Genomic DNA, 19,724 nt, shown 5'->3' with positions numbered 1-19,724 from the left:
ATATATAACTGATTGAACGTCTGCCCACATGCATTATTTTCAGCATTCAAATCCTGACAGAGGAATAAATGAGGCAGGGAAAATCGAACAAAGACCCGGCAGAAGAGAATAGTTTTGAACAATTCGTGAATGGGCGCTTCTCTAAAGCGGGGTTTTTGAATTTCGTCTAATCCGGATGTAGTCTCCAGCGTGCGTAAATGAGAACGATCGTTGCCTCCATCAACGGGCCGATCTTGATCTGTTTGTTTTTGTATGTCGTCTATGGCAAACCTGGATTCTCAACATTGCCTGCTCCCTTTTTGTTTTCTTATCAAGAGAAACGACAAAAAAAGGATGCCTGCGCAAAAGAATAATGGAGATTCCGCAAGAGGTCTTCCTTGTATCCGTCCACTAACTCGTTGCAGGTTGCAGTAGTGACAATAACCGGAATGAAATAACTTCTCAGCCTGGAAAATGTTTCTTAAGACTCTCAAGATTCCATCCATAATCACTCTGTACCGATGCAGATCAAAAACGCGGAGTACTGTGGCGCTGAAAGAGTTTATGCATGTTTAGTCGTCTCTTTAAACGAAACCCTCTTGAATTCGAGCACCTTTGTGCAAGGTATGAGCTGAACAGGAATGACCTTCCCTATCAGATCCTCACCCTGTAAAATGTACCACTCATGCAACTCATGCACCGATAAATCTAGTCCCTCCAGCTGTCTGAGGCGATCAGTGCCACCGACGTCCGCCTTGTCAAAAACTGGGGAGAAAGCAAAGAAAGCGGGAACCACGAGAAATGACCAAGTATGGAGACCCGAATGGTTAGTGGGGCCTCTTGCCATTAACTACCCGATGTGCTAGATATCTGGCCTGGTGTGTTTAGACCCGAGTGAGGGGAACAGGCGAACTAGAGAAGAAAAAAGGTTCACCGTAAAGAAGTCAAAACTGAAGAACAAATCTCTTCCCCACTTTGGCTTTGGTGAATTCTTAGGACCTGGGACAGCCCCAAACTTAAGCATACCCATCTTCGAGTTCAATTTTGTTTTGAACAGCACAGGGAGACGCAGGTCGATGTCCGCACTGTAACCCCAATCACCCGAGGAATCACGGATCCCTTTTATGAGAACACTGGACAGGGAACATCCGCGTCAGCAGAAGAAACCGACCCATACCCTAGCGAGATTGGCGCTGCAGCTCTGGGTAAAGCGCAAGCTAGATATGGGCTTTGCCAGCTACGGCGCTTTGTAGCAAGTAGTGGTAGCATGCCCTGGAAATACCATACATAATTACATGGGATGTCCTAATCTCCTCGTACGTCATCAACTTACATCGAACTAACTTCCAGCCAGTTCTCCAAAGACTGACTCTTTGGCGACCCTGACCACTGGGACGGGACATCTGCAAGGATTCTCACACCAGCCGCTCTGAACCCAACTGTCGGGACTAGCTGCGGAAGTCTGACCGCTGTGCTGGGAATCTGGGCCGTTCGTGTCCGTGGTAATGGGTGGTTGGGATACTCAAAATCATCCACGTACTTTGCATGTATGTATGCCGTCAAGTACGTGCAAGTGGATATCAAGTGAAAAGAATCCTTCCACACTTTCAATAGCGCAATACGAGTATCTCACCTATAATTGTCATTTCGAGTATGGAATGAAGTTCTTTCATATTCTTCTCTCTCTTATTTTATTTTATTTTATTTTATTTTATTTATTTATTTACTTTTTTTTATTTTATTATTATTATTATTATTATTATTATTATTATTATTATTATTATTATTATTATTATTATTATTATTATTTTTTGAAAATTAATGTGCTGCATTCGTGTGAGGCTCATCCGTACCCATTTTGTCCACGGTGGCTTTCTGTCTGCTCAAGATATCTTCGGCGTCGATTCCACAAATGTGGGTTTTTTTTCTTTTCCTTATTTTCCGGGGTGAGGCCGCATGGTAAATATTTAATTAACCAACCAACCATCCCTACAAAACCATCCTCAGAACCATCCCAGTAATTTTATTAAACTTTCCTGACTAACGACACACACCGCCAGCCTGCAGCGAAGTTGTTGCGATGTATTCGGATTTAGGCATGGTGTGGAGCACCTACTCTCCGGTCCAGCAACCCCGGCACATTGGATTCTGGGTTGATATGGTACAGCGAGGGATTATCTTCCCCTGTATCTCTCTTCATACAGTTCAGCTCATTTAATATCACTATTGTGAAGATTTGCAGACTATGTGGAGTGCTACTCTCCATAGATCTATCTGTCATTGTTATAGCTATCCTCACAATTGAGAACAAGAGAACTTGAGCGTACTGTGAGTGCTTACTGCCCTTTCAATACTCGAGACTCTCTCAATCTTCAAAGGCTGCTGATGTGACCTACTTCGATCTTTTGTACCTGGCCACCCATTCCCTGTAAGGATTTACCTTCTCCATGCTCTACAAAAGTGGAGAACTTCACTCTACAACAAGTGATTTCCACATGCCAGTTTTCCTTTTGTTTGTCAGAATTTAAACTAAACTTGGACTATATTGGTCCAACCTGTGGCATTATGATCCCCGTCTTGACCTAGACGACGCTCTGCAGAGTGTGTCATGACTGAAAACGCAGCTTGAAGTCCAAAGGTTTTCAGGTGACATCAGTATCAGTTTGAAGACATATCCCTTCCTAAGCAGCAAGAAACTAGAGTGAAACGCCCTATGAGATTCATCTTCGAGAAAACAGAACAGGGGAATGAAAAGCAAACAAAGTTGCGAAAGTTAGATTGTGACATAATTTTCTGTCAATTGTCTGTCCTACAAGGTCCAGGATATCAATGATATGCCCTCACCTCAATTTAACTTACTTGTTGCCAATGTTTAGGATTATGTTCACCTTGACAAACTCTTACACTGGCTGATTTTCATAGATCAGGGTTGATCCAGAAACCCACACTGCACAAAAGACACTCCAGTTAAAAGACTACTGAACAGTCGAAATCTGCAGAAAGTTCACAAGTGGCAAGCACCTCAGCATTGAGCCAACTTTGAAACTCTTGATCAAGGACAAGCGACAGGTAAGGGGGAATCAGACATTTCTCAAGAATAATCTCTTTAACAGTTTCTTAGAAGCTTCCTCCTTACCGGACACGTCTACAAATGTACAGTCGTTGACGTGGAGGAAATAATAATGTCCGGTCAGATTTAATGTTATTTCTCAGCATAGTTATTCCTAAATCATTTGCTAGCATCAACTGAGATTGAGCATGTCTATATTATCCCTTTTTTAACTTCTTCACAAATCTGTTTCTAGAATATCACCTTCAATAAAATCTCCTTCTTGGTCAAATTTGAATATAAGAATCGCCTTCTGGAAACTTATACTTATATGCCCTCAAGAGAAGATGGCCAACATAGTCAAGTTCTATAATTTTAGCATATCAGATTGCAAACGACCTTCACCTTCACCCAAAGGCTGTTCTCATTTGGTTTGACTTATCTAAATCACTGCCCACGAGAATATACTAATACGTAGTTACTAAGTCGGATATTCACGACATGACCTCTATACTTAGCACATACTAGAAAGGTTCAAAGGGTCTCCATCTTACCACCTGCTTCAAAGACGCTGAGCAACTCGCCAACAACACGCATATTGCTAGTCATGGATGTGTCACAGACATGTTTTAAAATAAAATTTATTCACAAAGAAATACACATGCCTGAAAAAGAGAACGGAACTAAGAGAAAGAATGAGGTTGATGTATGACCTGGCAGTTTAAAAATGTGATTGTTGAAATGGCTTATGGCCAGGTGCCAAATCAGAAAGCGATTCAAGTTGAGTAATATGTATGCTCCTCTATGAACTTGAAAAAAATGTGTCAAGCTTTTGTCATTAAGGTCGTTTAAGGTATCATTTTGCAAATGCCAAAAGTGAATTATCATCTTACATATATATCAAGTGTCCAGAAAGTTTTAGCTAGCGGAGATAACCATATAGGACTGCTACAATCAAACTGTACAACAATCTCCATGAGCAGACTAGGAATACTCTATTTGGAACAAAATGAGGCGAGTCATCATCAGTTCTATTGAGCTGATAGCAAGCGTTGAAGAGAAGTTTGGTGATTGGTGAGCTACTTTGTGCTTTCGACAAATGAAGTAAATAGAGAACACCGGTAATAGATCACGGAAAACTTGTATATACAAATCGCCAAAGCAACAGCAATGACGACGATGATGCTTGCTCATTTTGCCGATCGGTTAATAATATCACGCCTGGGGGAATCGGTGTTGGTTTGGAGTTTAGGGCTGAGGATATCGTGCCTGTCACTGCTGAAGAGATATTGGGTGTGGAACGTACATCATCCTCCGTTCGAATGACTCGTATATCTATCCACTATACCGCCAAAGGAAACACTAGCATTGAGCCTAGGCTTTTTAGATACACTGCTCAGAATCGAAGACTCTTCAACTGGAGCTGTAAAGCTCCATCGCGCATTCTGAGCTGGCTTCCTGAGCCAGTGTGCCATCGGTTAAGGGAGAAAGATTTCCAAATGGGTCCCACTCCAGCGCACTTAGGATCACCAATATCACCTTCGATGTTAGGAATCACTGACATTGTGACTGATTGCTCTTTAGATGCATGTGTATCTGCCCATTTGAATTTCTGGAAATGCCCATCAGAGAACTTCAATGGTGTAAGAGAGGGCCAGGGTTGAGCTAATCTTTTATTAATCTCCTCACCAGTTATTTGGCATTCATGGTATTCGACCATCGGGATATTCATGTCCGTCAGGGTAAATTCCATGGCCAATCAGATTCTGCTGGAAGTTGCAATTATAGGGTGTGCTGCTCGTGGACTTGGTGGCATCCTTGGTACTTGCCATTGTTGATGGAGGAGATCTCCTGCGCGTCGCTTTCTACCACAGGGTCTTGAGCTCATTGCTTGATTGAGGAAGGTTTCTGGTTTGGGATAGTTACTGGTTAAATTATCAGCAATTACGTGTGTGCATGGATTTGTGATTATGTACATTTCCAAGGCCAGATAGATCAGAGCCTCCCAGTCTGGAAAGTCTCTTTGTCTGCTTTGAACAAGCGGGCATACAATCATGGAGAAAGCCAGGAGCAAACTGAAAAGGTTTACAGCGCTGCTTGAGCTCAGCTTGAAATCGTCATATGATAGGTTTATGACGGTTCTGGGGTGGTCTCGGGCGACTGCTTCTTCGATCAAACTCCATTAATGCATCTTTGGTAAACCAAATCTATGACAGCCCATCCCATAATGCTGATGCTGACTCTTCCAGCTTCCGCCTTTTTCCGAAGTTGCGACGTGTTCTGTGGATTGGACCCAGAATGCCTACGCTTGCGAGACAGGTTGGAGGCACTGAACAAGGCATATCATATGGTGGTCTCCATTTATCTCCTTTATCGTGCCAGCATGCATCGAGGGCAGAAATGTGCCGATGTTCTTGCGTTCGCTGAACCATACCATTCAATGTTGTCCTCAGCCGGATCAAAACCGATGCGATTTCCCTGTGCTTTTCTGGAGCAATCAGGGAAACAAACGGGAGTTTTGTGGCTCCCCCGGCGCATTGAAAACCTGGCATACACAGTAAGAACAAGATCATCCTCTAATTGTTACGAGGTCTTACCAAGGCAAGCATGTAGTCTATACCGTAAAAGAAGAAAAAGGTTCTTAACAGGATCCTCAAGGATGAGTGAACGAGGGAGATACTAAAATACTGAAGTATTGCTGCTATACAACAGAAATATGTATTTTTATTGCAGATTTAGAGATTTGGCCTTTTTTTCCCTTCCTTTCCTTCATGGCTGCTAGTGATAGCCCATTACTATATCATATAACTTAGCTGGCTAGTTAGCTAAGCTTCTAATCAACCAACCACATACAACAACTAGCTAACTAGTTTATCCTCTGGCAGTTAGTTTATTGATGACGTAAGCCGTCAGGAAGCCCTGACGCTAGTCCTAGAACGACAGCAATGACGTAGTATGACATCACTCCCGCATCCACCGCATCTACCCCCGTCCTCAGGTTTCTTCAGGGAGCATCGACGTCAGTTAACGTCCACTCTTTTCTACCACGACTTTACACTATCTTGGTGACCAGAACCTTGTAATATCCTCCTAGTATAATGTACTGAATAGAACGATTTTCATGCAGTAGATGATCCAATGACGGGAGAATGACGATGATTGCCAGTTTGTAAACTGACATCATCTTTGCAGGGGTTTTACCATTGAAAAGCGTTGAAAATACATCATTGTTGGCATGATCAGGGCCCATTCACCGAATTGAGTTAACTACACAACAGGGGCTTGGTATATAATAGGGCAACTCTCCGCAATTCACACAGGGAACCCATGTTCCATCCTTCTATTAGTTACCACAAAAGCTGATATACCTCAAAGCCGACGAACAGAAAACAAGCCGCACTTTCAACATCTTGAAAAAAACACCTGCATACACATACACAAAACCTCCAATATGGGTGCCGTCCTTTCTTGCGTAAGTGATTTCCTCCACTTTGACGCCACTTAACATCTGACGTTTCCTGATCCGTAACAGATTCAAGATGGCCTTAGAGCTATTGGCGGTTGTCTAATGGCTATTGTCAACGGCATTGGCAACATCCTCATGGCCATTGTCAGTGGCATCGTGTCCATTTTCAACGCCATAATCTCATGTCTCACCTGCGGCAGCTTCAGGAGACGGAGGTCCCACATGACCATGGGTACTACTACTACACATCGTTCACCCCGCATGCATCGCCATGGGCTCAGGAGGACGAGAGTTTAAAGGGAGGCATGAAAAGATTCCAGGAGGGCGTCGGGGGAAATGCCGAGTCGTGGTATCAACACAGTTGTTGATGGTTGCTGCTGTTTCGTTTTTCTTCCATGGTCGGGTAAGGATTTCATATTGTTCGGACATTTGACCCATTTTCGCACGGCTTTATGAGATACGACTGTTTGCTTTGCATTGTTTTGTTCAGGCTGGAAGGGGGCTGGAGACTAGGTTTTGCACGCTGCTGGAATCAGGATAGCGTCGACTCCTTTTTTCTTTTTTGTTTTAGTACCCCAATTTGTACAATATCCCCATATGCTTTCTATACCCAGTTAACGGGAGCATAATCTTCAATATTACCTAAATGATGTTTCCATAGATTAGTCTATGTTACCAATTGTGACAAAAAAAACAAAGTGATTAGGAAGGGTATAACCATTGCTCACTATCTGATAATACACGGTGTATTCCAACCTCTGGCACCTTGAAGTCCTACCCGATGACTCTACTAAGCCCACAGAGCGATCTCATATATTCTTCACTATTTTCCATACTCCTTTCGCCTTTCCCGCAAGAGCAGGGTGATACCCTGTCTCAACAATCCCCTTGCACATCTCCCACGCACCCCGTCCATCCCTATTCGGCCCATCGCCCTTCTGAATGGGATAGTCCACAGTGGGTGGTATACGTGTCTGGATTAGCGGATACCTATCCTCACAGACAGATTTCATATTGCACAAGTTCCTCAATCCCTCTGCCCCGCCAAATCGCCCATATCCACTACCCTTAACTCCTCCGAATGGAAGTCCTACCGCATAATAGACGGCAAAGTCGTTGACGGAAACCATGCCTGCTTTGATTTGAGACACACACCTCTCCACGTCTCGTCTATTATGGCCGAAAACACTCGCACCTAGCGAGTATTCTGTGGAATTTGCTATTCTGATGGCATCAGATACGTCCGTGGCCGGCATGATGAGGAAAACTGGCGCGAATAGCTCAATATTTGCGATCTTCATCGATGGATCAACGTTGGTAAGAAGAGTGGGCATGAAATAATGCCCGTGAGGATATTTTGGATGGTTATACCGTTTGCCACCATGAATGAGATGGGCACCTTGTTTCACGGCCTCGGCAATCAGAGCTTCTAACTCGTCAAATGGCTTTTCAGAAATCAGAGCTCCCATATCCGGGGTTGAAAGTCCATGGTTTGGATTTTTCGAATATTCGCTTAATTCGAAAAGGACAGATCCGAGACGGAGCGCTTTTATTACGGGCGTTACTGTTTCGATAATTTTGCTGTAGGTTCCTGGGAGTGCGATGACGCGTTCTATTCCAATGCAATTCTGGCCTGCGGATTGAAAGACGCCGCGTAAGAGCAGTGAGCATATACTTGGAATGTCTTTAATGGTAGCTGGATCGTCAAGAATAACAGCAGGATCTTTCCCACCAAGTTCCACGGTGACTGGAGTAAGCGATTTGGCAGCTGATCTGCAGACATGGTGCGCCACTGGGCGGGAGCCAATGAAAATGATATGATCCAGGCCTGGGTGAGACGTCAAGCTGTCTGCATGATTGGGAAGACAAACGACGGATTGGACTAGATCTTCCGAATGTCCGCAGCTTGTAAGAGCACCTCGAATGATATCACAAAAGTACTTAGAACTCCAAACCGTATGTTCGGATGGCTTAACAATGATGGAATTGCCGGCAAATATGGCGCTGATTACCGGGGATATCAAGTTGTGAAATGGGTAGTTCCACGATACACTGGCTAGAATCACACCCATAGGCTCGTAGCGAACTGTATTCTTCTTATATATCATAAGAAGGTTCGTAGGTCGGCGGTCGGTCGAAAGTGATTTCTCTCCATGATCGATAGTCCACTTAAGCTTCTCAGCGGTAACCAGGATCTCACCAAACGCAGCATCTACCTTGGTCTTGCCTGAATCCAGGCAGCATGCAGAAACGATATCATCCTGGTGATCAAGAATGTGCCTATGTGAAACGTTGTCGCAGTCAGTTATCTGAAAATATAAAACACTATCCTTGGTTCGGGGCGTTGTACGAACTTCAACAGCGTTCGTAATACCCTCCTCCTCTCAGCAAAATTTGTATGTTGCCATTTCAGCTGCGCAACTTCTGCTCGTTTGACCGCAATGTCTATCTCAACAGGTGATGCTGGTTTGATTCCACAGGTTACATCTCCAAGCAAACGACCGTCGGCAGGGCAGTAACTAAGGATCTTCTCTTCATTCCATTTCTAGATTTTTGATTTTTAAAATGGTTAGCGACTTTCACGCTCATTCAATCGCCATTGTTAACTCCTCCAGACACGGCCGACAAATTACTACCAAATACGACTTACCCCTTTCGCTTGGCCCTCCAAAATCTCCCGATCTGTAGCACCGACATCATCCCACGTCTTTCCATGCCATTTATCCGATATCTCAGGTGGAGTTGGCACTTGATACGTAACAGGTGGTGCTTCCCTCCCAAAAACGAACTGTCGAAGCGTCCACGCGACAATAACCACCCCAATTACTGCGGTGAGCAATTCACTTAGCGTGCAGTCGCCATATCTCTTTAACATGGGCCAGAGGGTATCCATTTGCCCTCCCGAAGAGTGAAACTGGCCGGATCCGTTGCAGAAATCGCAGTTGGGTTGTTGGCAGAGAGTTGTCTTTCTCGAGCGTCTTGTTTCAGGGGAAATAATTTTAAGTTGAGTTTTGTTGCCCGATTCGACTTAGGTGGCTTTTCTGCCAAACCTGGGAATTTTATCCCGCTCTCGATCTCCGAATAACAAGAGTTGAATATGAGAGAGAGGGACAGAAACATGATATGTTTACAAAGTTGTTTGATTTCTTTATTGTTGATTTTTAATGTTCTCAACATTAAGTTCATCCAGATATGTATTCTGCGAGTGCGAAGCATGGCTGCCCCTGAATCCTTAAAAGAGTCTTTAATCATAGTTAACATTACTAGATTAAGAACATCTAACTGCCTTGGTCGATATTCATTTAGTTAAATAATCAATAACAGATGTCATATACAGCTAGAACATACAACTGTTTCTCAACTACAGAAATAAGCTCACCTCAACTGCGATGATCATATAGCATCAAATTCAACCATACATTGTTCGTCCTCTACATTACCATCGAACCACCACCCCAATATTACTTTCTCGCATCCTATTCACTTCAACTGGTATTACGTATAGTTAACAATCAATTTCCCCTCCCCTTCCCCTTCCGCTTCCCTGTCCTCTTCACAAGGTGCTCAATCACACACCCCTCTTCCCCGGGGTCAACATCTTCTCGTCCACCAATTCCTGTATTAGCCCTACACCTGGCGCAACTTTTTCCATGCGTAACAAACAACTGATGCAGCGAATACTTCAGATGATCCGGAACCTTCGCGTCCAAGTGTCGAAAGGCCGTAATCTCATTGACACGGACAACACCCCTATGCTTCCTCATTTTATTCTGCCCACCTAACCCGTTTCCCTTTTCCGCTTTCTCCTCCTCATTTGGCCCATGTTTTCCCCCCGGAAGCCATCCTAACCACTTACTCAGACGGAAAACATGCGTATCAACCGCAAAGCAAGGCTGCCGGAGACAGAACAATATCACGCACGCAGCCGTCTTAACACCGATGCCGGGATATTTCGTGAATTCGAGCATCGCTTCGTCCTTTGAGAGGGTGAGGAGGTGGTTGAGGGAGAGGGAGTGTTCGTGGCCATTGCCATCTCCCTCCTGATTAACGTCCCCTCCCATACCCAACGCATTCCTCTTTGCCACACCCTCCTCATAGACCATATCAAGAATCCTCTTGATATACCTGCTCTTCACCCTGCCCAAACCACCCACCTTCATAGCATCATAAACCTCCTCTAAAGTTGCCTGCCGCACTTTATCCCAATCCACACTTCCCTCCCCAACCCCATCATTCAGCACACCGAATCGGCTGACGAGTCCTTGGAGCGCAAGTGCGGCGTTATTGCTCGACGTTGCCCCGGAGAGCAACGTGCGTATCAATGCGTCGAGGACGGATGGGACCTCACCGCAGCCAGATATGGTCAGGGAGGGTGCAGGGATTGCTGCTGGCATCTTGACTTCGCCATGCACGGTGGAGAGAAGCGTATTGGCTTCTTCGCATTGTTCTGGAGTTGGGAACGGGAAGTCTGAATATGGACTGATGCCCGGTGTCAACCCATAAGGACTACGTGGTGTCTTTCGGTGGCTTGAGGGAGACGCATCGCCATCAGTGGCATATTCAGTTGGACCCGCTAGGAGGCCATTTTTAACCGGAGTCGAATGTAAACCTTTGCTAGAGCCGTTCGTAGTTACTAATGTAGCCGAAAATCCAATCTCAGCGGTTTCGAGGTTGTGTAGCAGCCGGTTAACATCAGCCCCATGTTCCTGTGATAAGTTACTACCTATAACCCCTGGGTTGGTATCAACCCTTGCCCTTTTCGTGCGATGAGCACTACTGCCGTTATCCTCTGTTTCCTTGATCTCCTCCCTATACTTCTCTTCCTCATCATCCTCATCCCACTCCCTCTTGCCCAACACCACCCCCATTGCTCCCCGATCGGGTTTTGCTTTTACACCCCCTGATACCCTTGGCAATGAAGAACTGGAACCGTTAGAATTCGCCCCTGATGATACAGGATGGCGCTTCGCTTCACGCAGCGTTGCTAAGCGCGCGGCTACCCTCTTCAGCCCGCGTCGGACACGGCGTTCCTGTTTTGATATCTCTCTTTTCCCTCTTGTTGCTTTTGGCATGATGATTGCCAGGTGAGGCGGGAGGCTGGATCAATGGAATCTTGGGATATGGGAGATGGAGAGAATGCAGATATACTGCTGTTCTCTTTGTCTTAGATATGTGAGAGATGTGATGGGCCCAGCAGTCTGCAATGAAATGAGGCTGCAGAGCTCAGGATGCAGCAAAGAGCAAGGCAATTGGGATGCAGATGATGACTGCGGGAGAAGGGCAATTAAACAGCGCAGAAGCACAAACGATTGAGCGTAAATGTGGGAAGGAGGAGGTGTAAGCCAAAGGTTTTGGACGAAGGTAATTACTCCCTCTCCCAAACAGGCAGGCACACAAAACCACCTGGCACGGACAATTACTCATCACTCATCACTCATCACTCATCATCTCCATCATCTCGATCGTCTCCATCATCAGCACTGACCTGGTATACGCAAATTGAAGAGACTAACACAATTGCAATTGGACTGGAAGATGTATGTGCCTGCCCTTTGTCAACCAATGACAGACCCATGGCTTGGGGTGTGAGAGGGGTCCTGACATGCGCCTGGCTCGAAGTTTGTTTGACATATGATAGAATTGATGATGGTGTGACCTAGGGATTCTGAGGTTCTGAAATCCGAGATGGGAATAATGAAGCAGGATGTAATGATGGTCTATATATATTTGGCTCTTGAGCTACCAACCGATAGATAGAAGCGTAGATCATGAGAAACAGGGGTGAAATACGGTGCATAGAATAGGATGTCCCGGAGAGACTAAAGGAACACATGGCAAGGCTTCAAATGAGGGATCTGAGATATATCTACTATATTCAATGTGTGTTAATTTTTTGAAGACGTGAAGATAGAAAAATAGACATTTGAAGGAGACGTCTAAAAGGGGCTCAGGGGCATGGACAGATTACATGCCCAAGCCCTAACCCTCCTGCCCAGTGTCTAAGGTAATGCGAAGGGGATAGGAAGAAGTGAATCGTATGTAAAATGATAAAATGATATAAAACAATATCTGCTTATGCAACATACTGAAACAGCAGAAATGCAAAAGGCCCATAACAAAGCATGCAATTGAAAATAATTGAAAATGCTAAACACACCCTATGAATAGTCACCAAAATTATGCAATGAAATATCCATCCGCTCCTTAACCTGCGGCGTATGACTAGCATCATCATGCATCATCCCCGGCCTAACTGCTGCACCGGGAATCACCTGGATGGGAACCCTCCCAACATCAAGGTCAATACCACCGAAACCATTCCCATTCCCATTCCCATTTGCCAATTCCTTTTTCCCTTCTGCCTCCTCCTCCTTATTTTCTCCATCCCCTTTACCCCCAACCACAGATACATCCTCACCAACGTCCGCAGTCCGATTTACCGCAACAAGAACCCCCCTCTCACTCGCCACCCCTTCCACAACCGCCCTCCTCGCCCTCTCCACAACCTCCATCATCCTCCCCGCACCTCTAACCTTCTCCAAACGCTCAAAATACCCCTCCGGCACGGGCGTAACGTACTTCCCGCAAAATACACCCACCTCGAAATCCTGCGGTCGGTTGCCCTTCTGGTCGTTCTCGGCACCGGCATTTGCGCAGGCTTCTTTGAGGTCTGAGAGGGTTTGAAAGATTACACTGTCTGCACCGATGTGACGGGCTATCGAGGTTGCATCACGGTTGTGGGCTACCAGTTCATTAGAGGAGGCAAGGTCTATTCCGTAGATGTGTGCGTGACTATATTTATGAATTAGCAACGAATGGTGGAGAGAGAGGGCCAGGGAATAATAAAACAGGGATAAAAGCATACGTAATGGGAGGCGCACAGCTAGCAAAGTGCACCTTCTTGGCCCCTGCCTCCCTAGCCATAGTTACAATTTCCCTACTCGTCGTACCTCGCACAATACTATCGTCAACAAGCAGTACATTCCTCCCCTTGAATTCCGCAGCCATCGCATTCAATTTCCGTCGCACCCCTTTCTGTCTCGCTTTCTGCTCCGGCATAATAAACGTACGAAACACATAGCGATTCTTTACGAAGCCTTGACAATACGGCTTATCGAGGTAGCGCGCCACGCTGGCTGCGGACGTGTTTGACGTTTCGGGGATGGGGATAACAACATCGATGTCCGCAATGGCTTGGGCACCAAGGGACTTCACGATCGTCTGCGCGAGCTTGTCACCCATTCGCTGCCGGCTGCGGTAGACGCTTATGCCATCGATGACTGAGTCTGGACGGGCGAAGTAGACGTATTCGAAGATATCGGGTGTGTAAGCTTGGCGAGGGTAGACTTGGCGGAAGACGGGTGTTCCGCCCTTTTGAATTATGACCGCCTGGCCCGGTTGAATGTCCTGGATGTTGGAGAAACCGAGCTGGTCCAGCGCGACAGTTTCAGAGGCCATCATGTAATCCATCCCGGAGGCTGAGGTAGCGGAGGGCCGCGAGCCAAGAACCAATGGGCGAATGCCATATGCGTCGCGAAACCCGAGCACACCGAACCCGGCAATCATGGCAGTGCAGGCCCAACCGCCCTGGCAACGCTCGTACATGCGGCTTAAACTAGTGAAGACGTCATGGTGATTGACACGGGCCTTCTTCGTCTCGTTGAGCTCGTTCGCGAAGACGTTCAGCATCAATTCACTGTCCGAATCCGTGTTGATATGGCGATGGGCGTCATAGTCTAGGAATCCCTTCAGGTCGCTTGCGTTGATCAGGTTTCCGTTGTGGGCTAGCGAAATACCGTAGGGACTATTGACGTAGAAAGGTTGTGCTTCGGCAGTGGCGCTGCTGCCCGCTGTAGGATAGCGAAGGTGTGCAATGCCCATGAAACCAGGCAGATCGGCGACTTTGGCACCGTCCTGAAAGACTTTGGCGGCCATGCCGTTTCCTTTGCATTGGAAGATACGACCGCCCGAGGCACAAGTGGAGATGCCGCAGGCATCTTGGCCACGGTGCTGGAGGAGGTAGAGGGCCTCGTGAAGATCGATACCGGCAATAGCAGCGGTGTCCGCGAGGATGAGGGCGAGGATACCGCACATCTTGGTTAGGACTAGATATTTGGGGATGTGTAAGTGGTGATACTGTGCCAAAATGGATGAGGGGCTGAATTTTTTTTTTTTTTTTTCTAGTGAAAGATTACAGAATGGAGCAAAGATCAGGGGGTGTTTGGAGTTCTCCTCAAAGATAGTTAGGAAGTCTAACATCCATGTATTTTTCTCAAACTTGTTCATCATAATAGTGGGGTCAGGGTATGTAGGGATATATTTCGCCATTGCCCGTTTGAGACAGGGGGCGCACACACAACAAAGATGTTATTCTCTATACACACCTGCTTTCTTCCACTGGATTATTCTGCGAATGGGAGTAAGAAGGATATCGCGTGATATCAAGATGCTCAAAGGAGATATGTGTAATAGCGAGGAAGAAGAAGAAAAACCAAGATATGATTGACGTTTCAGCACCCAGCTATTCCGTAAATCCTCTTTTTTAATATTGTCTCTAAACCGAGATCGGGCCGTTTATCTCATGGCGGGTTTCTCGAAGAGGCGGAAAAAGAGGCTGGGTTCGATAATTCACTCCAGCATAATGAAGAGAAGAGTAAAGGAGAAAGTAAAGGAGAAAGGGGTATCTGGGGATATAAGATAGAGGCAGGGCGAGCAGTGGCCGACATGATGTATCATTGAAGAGAAGAGAAGAGAGAGTAAGGAGAGAGAAGGAGGAGAGAAATGGAAACGAACGGGGATGAAAAAGATGAAATCAGACTTTACCACCAAAGGATAATTTTTTTTGTGTGTGTTAGCGGGGGAATAAAACGAAAACGAAAATTAGCATTTCCAAGAATTTTGATTGTCTCGTTTCAGCGATGGAAGCTTGGAATTAACCACGGTTGGCTGAATTGGGCGTTGTCACAGCCTCCGATTTCCCACGGCAACACAGTTGCATATTTACTTCAGGACGGGGGAGAAACTCCCGCTTCTTGTCGTTCCACTCCGGGTTGGGGGGCATTCGTATTGGGTGGCGGTATTATATCAGCAACCCTATTATCCGCATCATCAACGACCCCCTAATTGTTCAGATCTTCTTCTTTTTCTTCGCCGCGTTTATTTTATTTTTTTTACTCTCCTACTTCGGGGCGAAGATGCGGGTACAAGAGGGGTGTCTGTTGTATCTTGGTTGTTCTTCGTATGGATATCATACCATACCACATTTACATGGGTCAAGATTCAGTTTGGGCTTTGCTCTTTCAGTTGCATTTTGATACATCAGAAATCGACTGTATTGACATCTTGCCTTCATTACTTGCTGATAATAACAATGACCTCTCTTTTCCTTGATCTACTTCTCTGTGCGGTACTGATTGTCTGCATCGTTTTACTTTTTTATTTCCGAGAAACAATCTTTAATTCCGATCAGGATGATGCAGATGATGCATCCCTTTGCATGGAAAAATCATCTTCAGAGTATCGATGATGATTTTCTCCTTTCTCAAGAGTGAAAACCAAGACATTAAGTGTCCAAAATATAATTGTGCAATTTTGATATCTCTATCTCGGGATCACAGCTATCAATTAAAGTGACCATCTATCTGCAGTTTAAAAGAACAACACAACACATAATTCATTATCTACCTCTCTTTCAAACCCTCACTCTTCTAGTTGTTTCTCTGTTTTAATAGATGATTCATTTATCATTCTGATTAGAAGGATCTAATCTTCTTCTGTTCAGTCTCTTTCTCTGTCAGAGACTCTACTCTCATCTTTTAACCCATCTGTCATATCAGATGCTCTGCAGTCTGAATCCTTTCTAATATGACCTGGCCATTTCCAGCCTCAAAAACTATAGACACTGGATATCTCTCTACCTCTTCTCCCCTCATCTCACATAAAATTAAGGGAAAATGGTTCAAATCTTACTCGGCCACGAGCCACCCCACCTTTCATCTCTAACCCCAAGGTCCCGCCAGCGACGGCGCCAGGAGCTCCAAGAAGCCCACTGTCACTCTCACCTCGACCAGCCATCCCCAATTATTCTTGATGAAAGCGATAGTAGCGACACCCTGGCTGGCGATGAGGAAGAAGCAGTTGACTTCACAAGCAGGTACAACGCTGGTGACTTTCTAGATGACGAGCACTGGGCACAACTTTTATCCAATCTCACAGCCAATATCACCCAATGCATCACCATCACGGATGACGGCGCATCTCAAGAAATCAAAGAGGTCATTCCGGAATTCGTTTCGGAGGGTAAAACATACAAACCAGGGAAATCCGCTGAGTTGCGCGATGGTACGTTTCTACGGATTCTAGAAGTTGTGCGTGGGGAAGGGGAGGAGATATCGCTGAGGGGGTGGCGGATGCAGCGCCAGGATGAGATGAATGGGTTGATGCCTGAGAGGACGAATGAGTTGTGTTGGATTATCAATCTATCGGAGCAGGACGCTCTTGCTGCCGCTGCTACTGGTGTCGACGCTACTCAAATTGACGAAGTAAAACTCCATCAGGTCAAGGGCCTTAGAATTATCCGGTTTACAAACGCACCCTATCCAATGCTGGCCCCACCCAAGGGTGACTTTGCAAACGACCATGAGCGTCGTCGGGAGGGGATTCTGTTCTGCCGCTCAAAATATGTGAGAGTTTGGGTAACAGTTACGGGCCGTAATAAAAGGCGCATGGAGGAGCAGTCGATTCAATTCCTCGCTCCACATGAGGCGGACGCCGGCTACCAGATCGACGCGGACACGCTGCGGTTTCGCTGGAGAGGTAAAACCCTGCTGGGTGGTAGCTATGTTGGTGAGGAAATCTCACCAACAGTCATTGATCTCTCACACCCGTCAACGACAGTGGTGCTAGGGGGCACTCCAATGCGTGTCCAGCGGTATACACTTGGTGACGGCTTCTGCGGTGCTGGCGGGGTTTCCCGAGGCGCACTGCAAGCCGGGCTCCGGCTGAATTGGGGCTTCGATCACTCCGTCGCGGCTATGAACTCATACCGCCTCAATTTCGAGACGGCCATCGGCTATACGTCCGATGTGGCGGATTTCCTTGCGAATAACACTGACGAAATTATCATTGACATTTTGCACTTTTCGCCACCTTGTCAGACATTTTCGCCTGCGAAGACGGTTCCATCGGCGACAGATGATGCTAATGAAGCGTGCATATTCTGTGCGCGAGAATTGTTGAAACGCACAAAGCCGCGGATTGTTACTATGGAGGAAACAGCTGGATTGCAGCAGAGACATGAGGAGTTTCTGTTCGCGACAATACATGCTTTTGCTGAACTGGGGTATTCATGTAGGTGGAAGTTGTTGAAGTGTCAAGATTATGGGGTTCCGCAGCCCAGACAGCGGTTGGTTATACTTGGATCTGGGTATGTTTTGCTCTTGACCCTCCCATCTATATATTTGAAATGTATGTATATCTATAGCAGGATGCACACTCACCAAAATAACCTTTAAATAGACCCGGAGAACCCCTCCCCCTTTTCCCAAAGCCTACCCATGGGGCCCCTCCCACTCCCTCATCCTCCACACCCCCATCCAAAAACACCATCACAACCACAACCAGGACCAACACTCTCCTTCCATTCCGCACAATCCATGACGCAATCTCCAATATCCCTCTTTACACTCCAGACCATAACATTGACCACGTAAGCAGGCGTCAGCTCTCTAAACCAGCCTACAACCCACACAGCCAGGCAAAGACAATAACCTGCAACGGGGGCGGTGAAAACAACTACCACCCCAGCGGCACGCGGTCCTTTACATATCGTGAGTTTGCTTGTTTACAGACGTTTCCGTTGGAACATAGGTTTTTTGGGAAGAATGTCAAGAGGCAGATTGGGAATGCGGTGCCGCCTATGCTTGGGAAAGCGATTTTTGAGGAAGTTAGAAGGGCATTGGAAAGGGCTGATGGGGTTGCGGCCGGGGTTGATGTTTCTGGTGGTTGAAAAACTGTCAAGGAGGTGGTGGAGTTGTTGTGATTGTCCATATGTCTCGAGGTAGGTCGAGGTAAGTCCCTGAGGATGACATGATACATGGATCAAATAAAGGATGCGTGTTTACGCTTGCTCTCCAGAGCAAACTTCATTTCAATTCAATCAATCGATAATGATTTGGAAAGACGTGCATGTGTTGTCTCAGGATAGGATATTTGCTCATGTCTTTGGGTCATTGGTATAGATTTTGTGCCTTGTGCAATCGTTTTTCTTTCTACATTCTCTTAATCTTGTTAAACATTTGCTGTTGCGATTTATCGTCTGCGATCTGGCCATTCAGTTATCCTGTTCGATCTACTTCCATTTTGTAAACCCACCCCCGATGGTTAAAAGTGAGCCAATGGAAATTATGTTCCGTAGTATATTTGTGGAGAAACGCTGAAACTCTACCAGATTCAAGGAAGGCCACGTGGCCTAATGGTCAAGGCGTTGGTTTTCGGCACCAAAGATTGTGCGTTCGAGTCGCACCGTGGTCGGTCAATCTTTTTACTGAAGCTGATGAGGCCAACACTTCCTTCATGCGCATTGAGATGAATAGACCCCACCGCGGGGGCTGATCTAACTTTAATCTCCTCGTTTCAACACTTCAACAAATTCGATCCCATCTCCACTGTGCAACAGCCCGGAACAGAGGGGGTGTCATGGGACTATAAGTTGGGAGCAGGATCGTTTTCTCATCCGTCCCATCTAATATTAAACATAACATTTATGGGTCACCGCAGAACAGAGCTAGCGTTTTGGCTTCAGGAATCACAGGGTGGTTTGCCACTTTTTTGTGTCTGGTGTATTCAGCCTGATCGCTACAAGTGCAATAGAGCTAAGTTATTACATGAACGACCAGATTTAATATCTCAACAGCTTGGTCATAACTTTAGGGGTTAGGGGCGAATCGCCTCGAAGACCTTTCTCTGGCCTTGTGCTCATACATACAACTCAAACTCAATACAGATCCATATGGAGCACAGTCAGTAGCTTGCATAGCGCGATAACTTATCGACGACCAATATTAAAGATAACCTTGTGCGAAATGTTCATTCCGCTCTTGAATGCCTTACAACATTGCATTTATTTGATTTGATTTGATTTGATTTGATTTATTATTCCTTTTCTCTCCTCTCTTCTTTTATTTATTTATTTATTTATTTTTTGGTCAGAACTGCTGGAGTATGTAGACT

The 19,724-nt window shown here is 45.9% G+C and overlaps 9 protein-coding genes and 1 non-coding gene across 10 annotated transcripts; 4 read left to right on the top strand and 6 right to left on the bottom strand.

The window, feature by feature from the left end:
* Nucleotides 1-653: 653 nt before the first annotated feature.
* Nucleotides 654-1,270, top strand: PAAG_04567 (hypothetical protein; the record flags this gene model as incomplete). Its single annotated transcript, XM_015845302.1, has 2 exons — nt 654-805; nt 976-1,270. 2 exons carry the CDS (start codon nt 654-656, stop codon nt 1,268-1,270), a joined length of 447 nt encoding a protein of 148 aa, XP_015699528.1.
* Nucleotides 1,271-1,308: 38 nt separating this feature from the next.
* Nucleotides 1,309-2,079, bottom strand: PAAG_11894 (hypothetical protein; the record flags this gene model as incomplete). The annotated part of the gene is made up of 2 exons (XM_015847461.1): nt 1,309-1,518; nt 2,032-2,079. 2 exons carry the CDS (start codon nt 2,077-2,079, stop codon nt 1,309-1,311), a joined length of 258 nt encoding a protein of 85 aa, XP_015702949.1.
* Nucleotides 2,080-4,424: 2,345 nt separating this feature from the next.
* On the bottom strand, nt 4,425-4,781 carry PAAG_11893 (hypothetical protein; the record flags this gene model as incomplete). Its single annotated transcript, XM_015847460.1, has 1 exon — nt 4,425-4,781. The coding sequence occupies one exon, from the start codon at nt 4,779-4,781 to the stop codon at nt 4,425-4,427; it is 357 nt and encodes a 118-aa protein (XP_015702948.1).
* A 454-nt stretch (nt 4,782-5,235) lies between these two features.
* On the bottom strand, nt 5,236-5,580 carry PAAG_11892 (hypothetical protein; the record flags this gene model as incomplete). Its single annotated transcript, XM_015847459.1, has 1 exon — nt 5,236-5,580. The coding sequence occupies one exon, from the start codon at nt 5,578-5,580 to the stop codon at nt 5,236-5,238; it is 345 nt and encodes a 114-aa protein (XP_015702947.1).
* An 899-nt stretch (nt 5,581-6,479) lies between these two features.
* Nucleotides 6,480-6,791, top strand: PAAG_04565 (hypothetical protein; the record flags this gene model as incomplete). The annotated part of the gene is made up of 2 exons (XM_015845301.1): nt 6,480-6,500; nt 6,561-6,791. The coding sequence occupies 2 exons, from the start codon at nt 6,480-6,482 to the stop codon at nt 6,789-6,791; spliced, it is 252 nt and encodes an 83-aa protein (XP_015699527.1).
* Nucleotides 6,792-7,303: 512 nt separating this feature from the next.
* On the bottom strand, nt 7,304-9,387 carry PAAG_04564 (betaine aldehyde dehydrogenase; the record flags this gene model as incomplete). Its single annotated transcript, XM_002793608.1, has 3 exons — nt 7,304-8,774; nt 8,849-9,039; nt 9,145-9,387. The coding sequence occupies 3 exons, from the start codon at nt 9,385-9,387 to the stop codon at nt 7,304-7,306; spliced, it is 1,905 nt and encodes a 634-aa protein (XP_002793654.1).
* Nucleotides 9,388-10,006: 619 nt separating this feature from the next.
* Nucleotides 10,007-11,566, bottom strand: PAAG_11891 (hypothetical protein; the record flags this gene model as incomplete). The annotated part of the gene is made up of 1 exon (XM_015847458.1): nt 10,007-11,566. One exon carries the CDS (start codon nt 11,564-11,566, stop codon nt 10,007-10,009), a length of 1,560 nt encoding a protein of 519 aa, XP_015702946.1.
* Nucleotides 11,567-12,652: 1,086 nt separating this feature from the next.
* PAAG_04563 (amidophosphoribosyltransferase) lies at nt 12,653-14,588 on the bottom strand (the record flags this gene model as incomplete). Its single annotated transcript, XM_002793607.2, has 2 exons — nt 12,653-13,286; nt 13,360-14,588. 2 exons carry the CDS (start codon nt 14,586-14,588, stop codon nt 12,653-12,655), a joined length of 1,863 nt encoding a protein of 620 aa, XP_002793653.1.
* Nucleotides 14,589-16,447: 1,859 nt separating this feature from the next.
* Nucleotides 16,448-18,501, top strand: PAAG_04562 (C-5 cytosine methyltransferase DmtA; the record flags this gene model as incomplete). The annotated part of the gene is made up of 2 exons (XM_002793606.1): nt 16,448-17,919; nt 18,012-18,501. The coding sequence occupies 2 exons, from the start codon at nt 16,448-16,450 to the stop codon at nt 18,499-18,501; spliced, it is 1,962 nt and encodes a 653-aa protein (XP_002793652.1).
* A 451-nt stretch (nt 18,502-18,952) lies between these two features.
* Nucleotides 18,953-19,025, top strand: PAAG_11890. The gene has a single exon. It is a non-coding gene; the product is annotated as a tRNA-Arg (tRNA).
* The last annotated feature ends 699 nt before the right edge of the window (nt 19,026-19,724 follow it).

Source organism: Paracoccidioides lutzii (assembly GCF_000150705.2).
Source record: "Paracoccidioides lutzii Pb01 unplaced genomic scaffold supercont2.11, whole genome shotgun sequence".
Classification (NCBI taxonomy): Eukaryota; Fungi; Ascomycota; class Eurotiomycetes; order Onygenales; family Ajellomycetaceae; genus Paracoccidioides; species Paracoccidioides lutzii.
The sequence above is the reverse complement of the archived record's forward strand: the minus strand, read 5'-3'. Positions and strand labels throughout refer to the sequence as shown.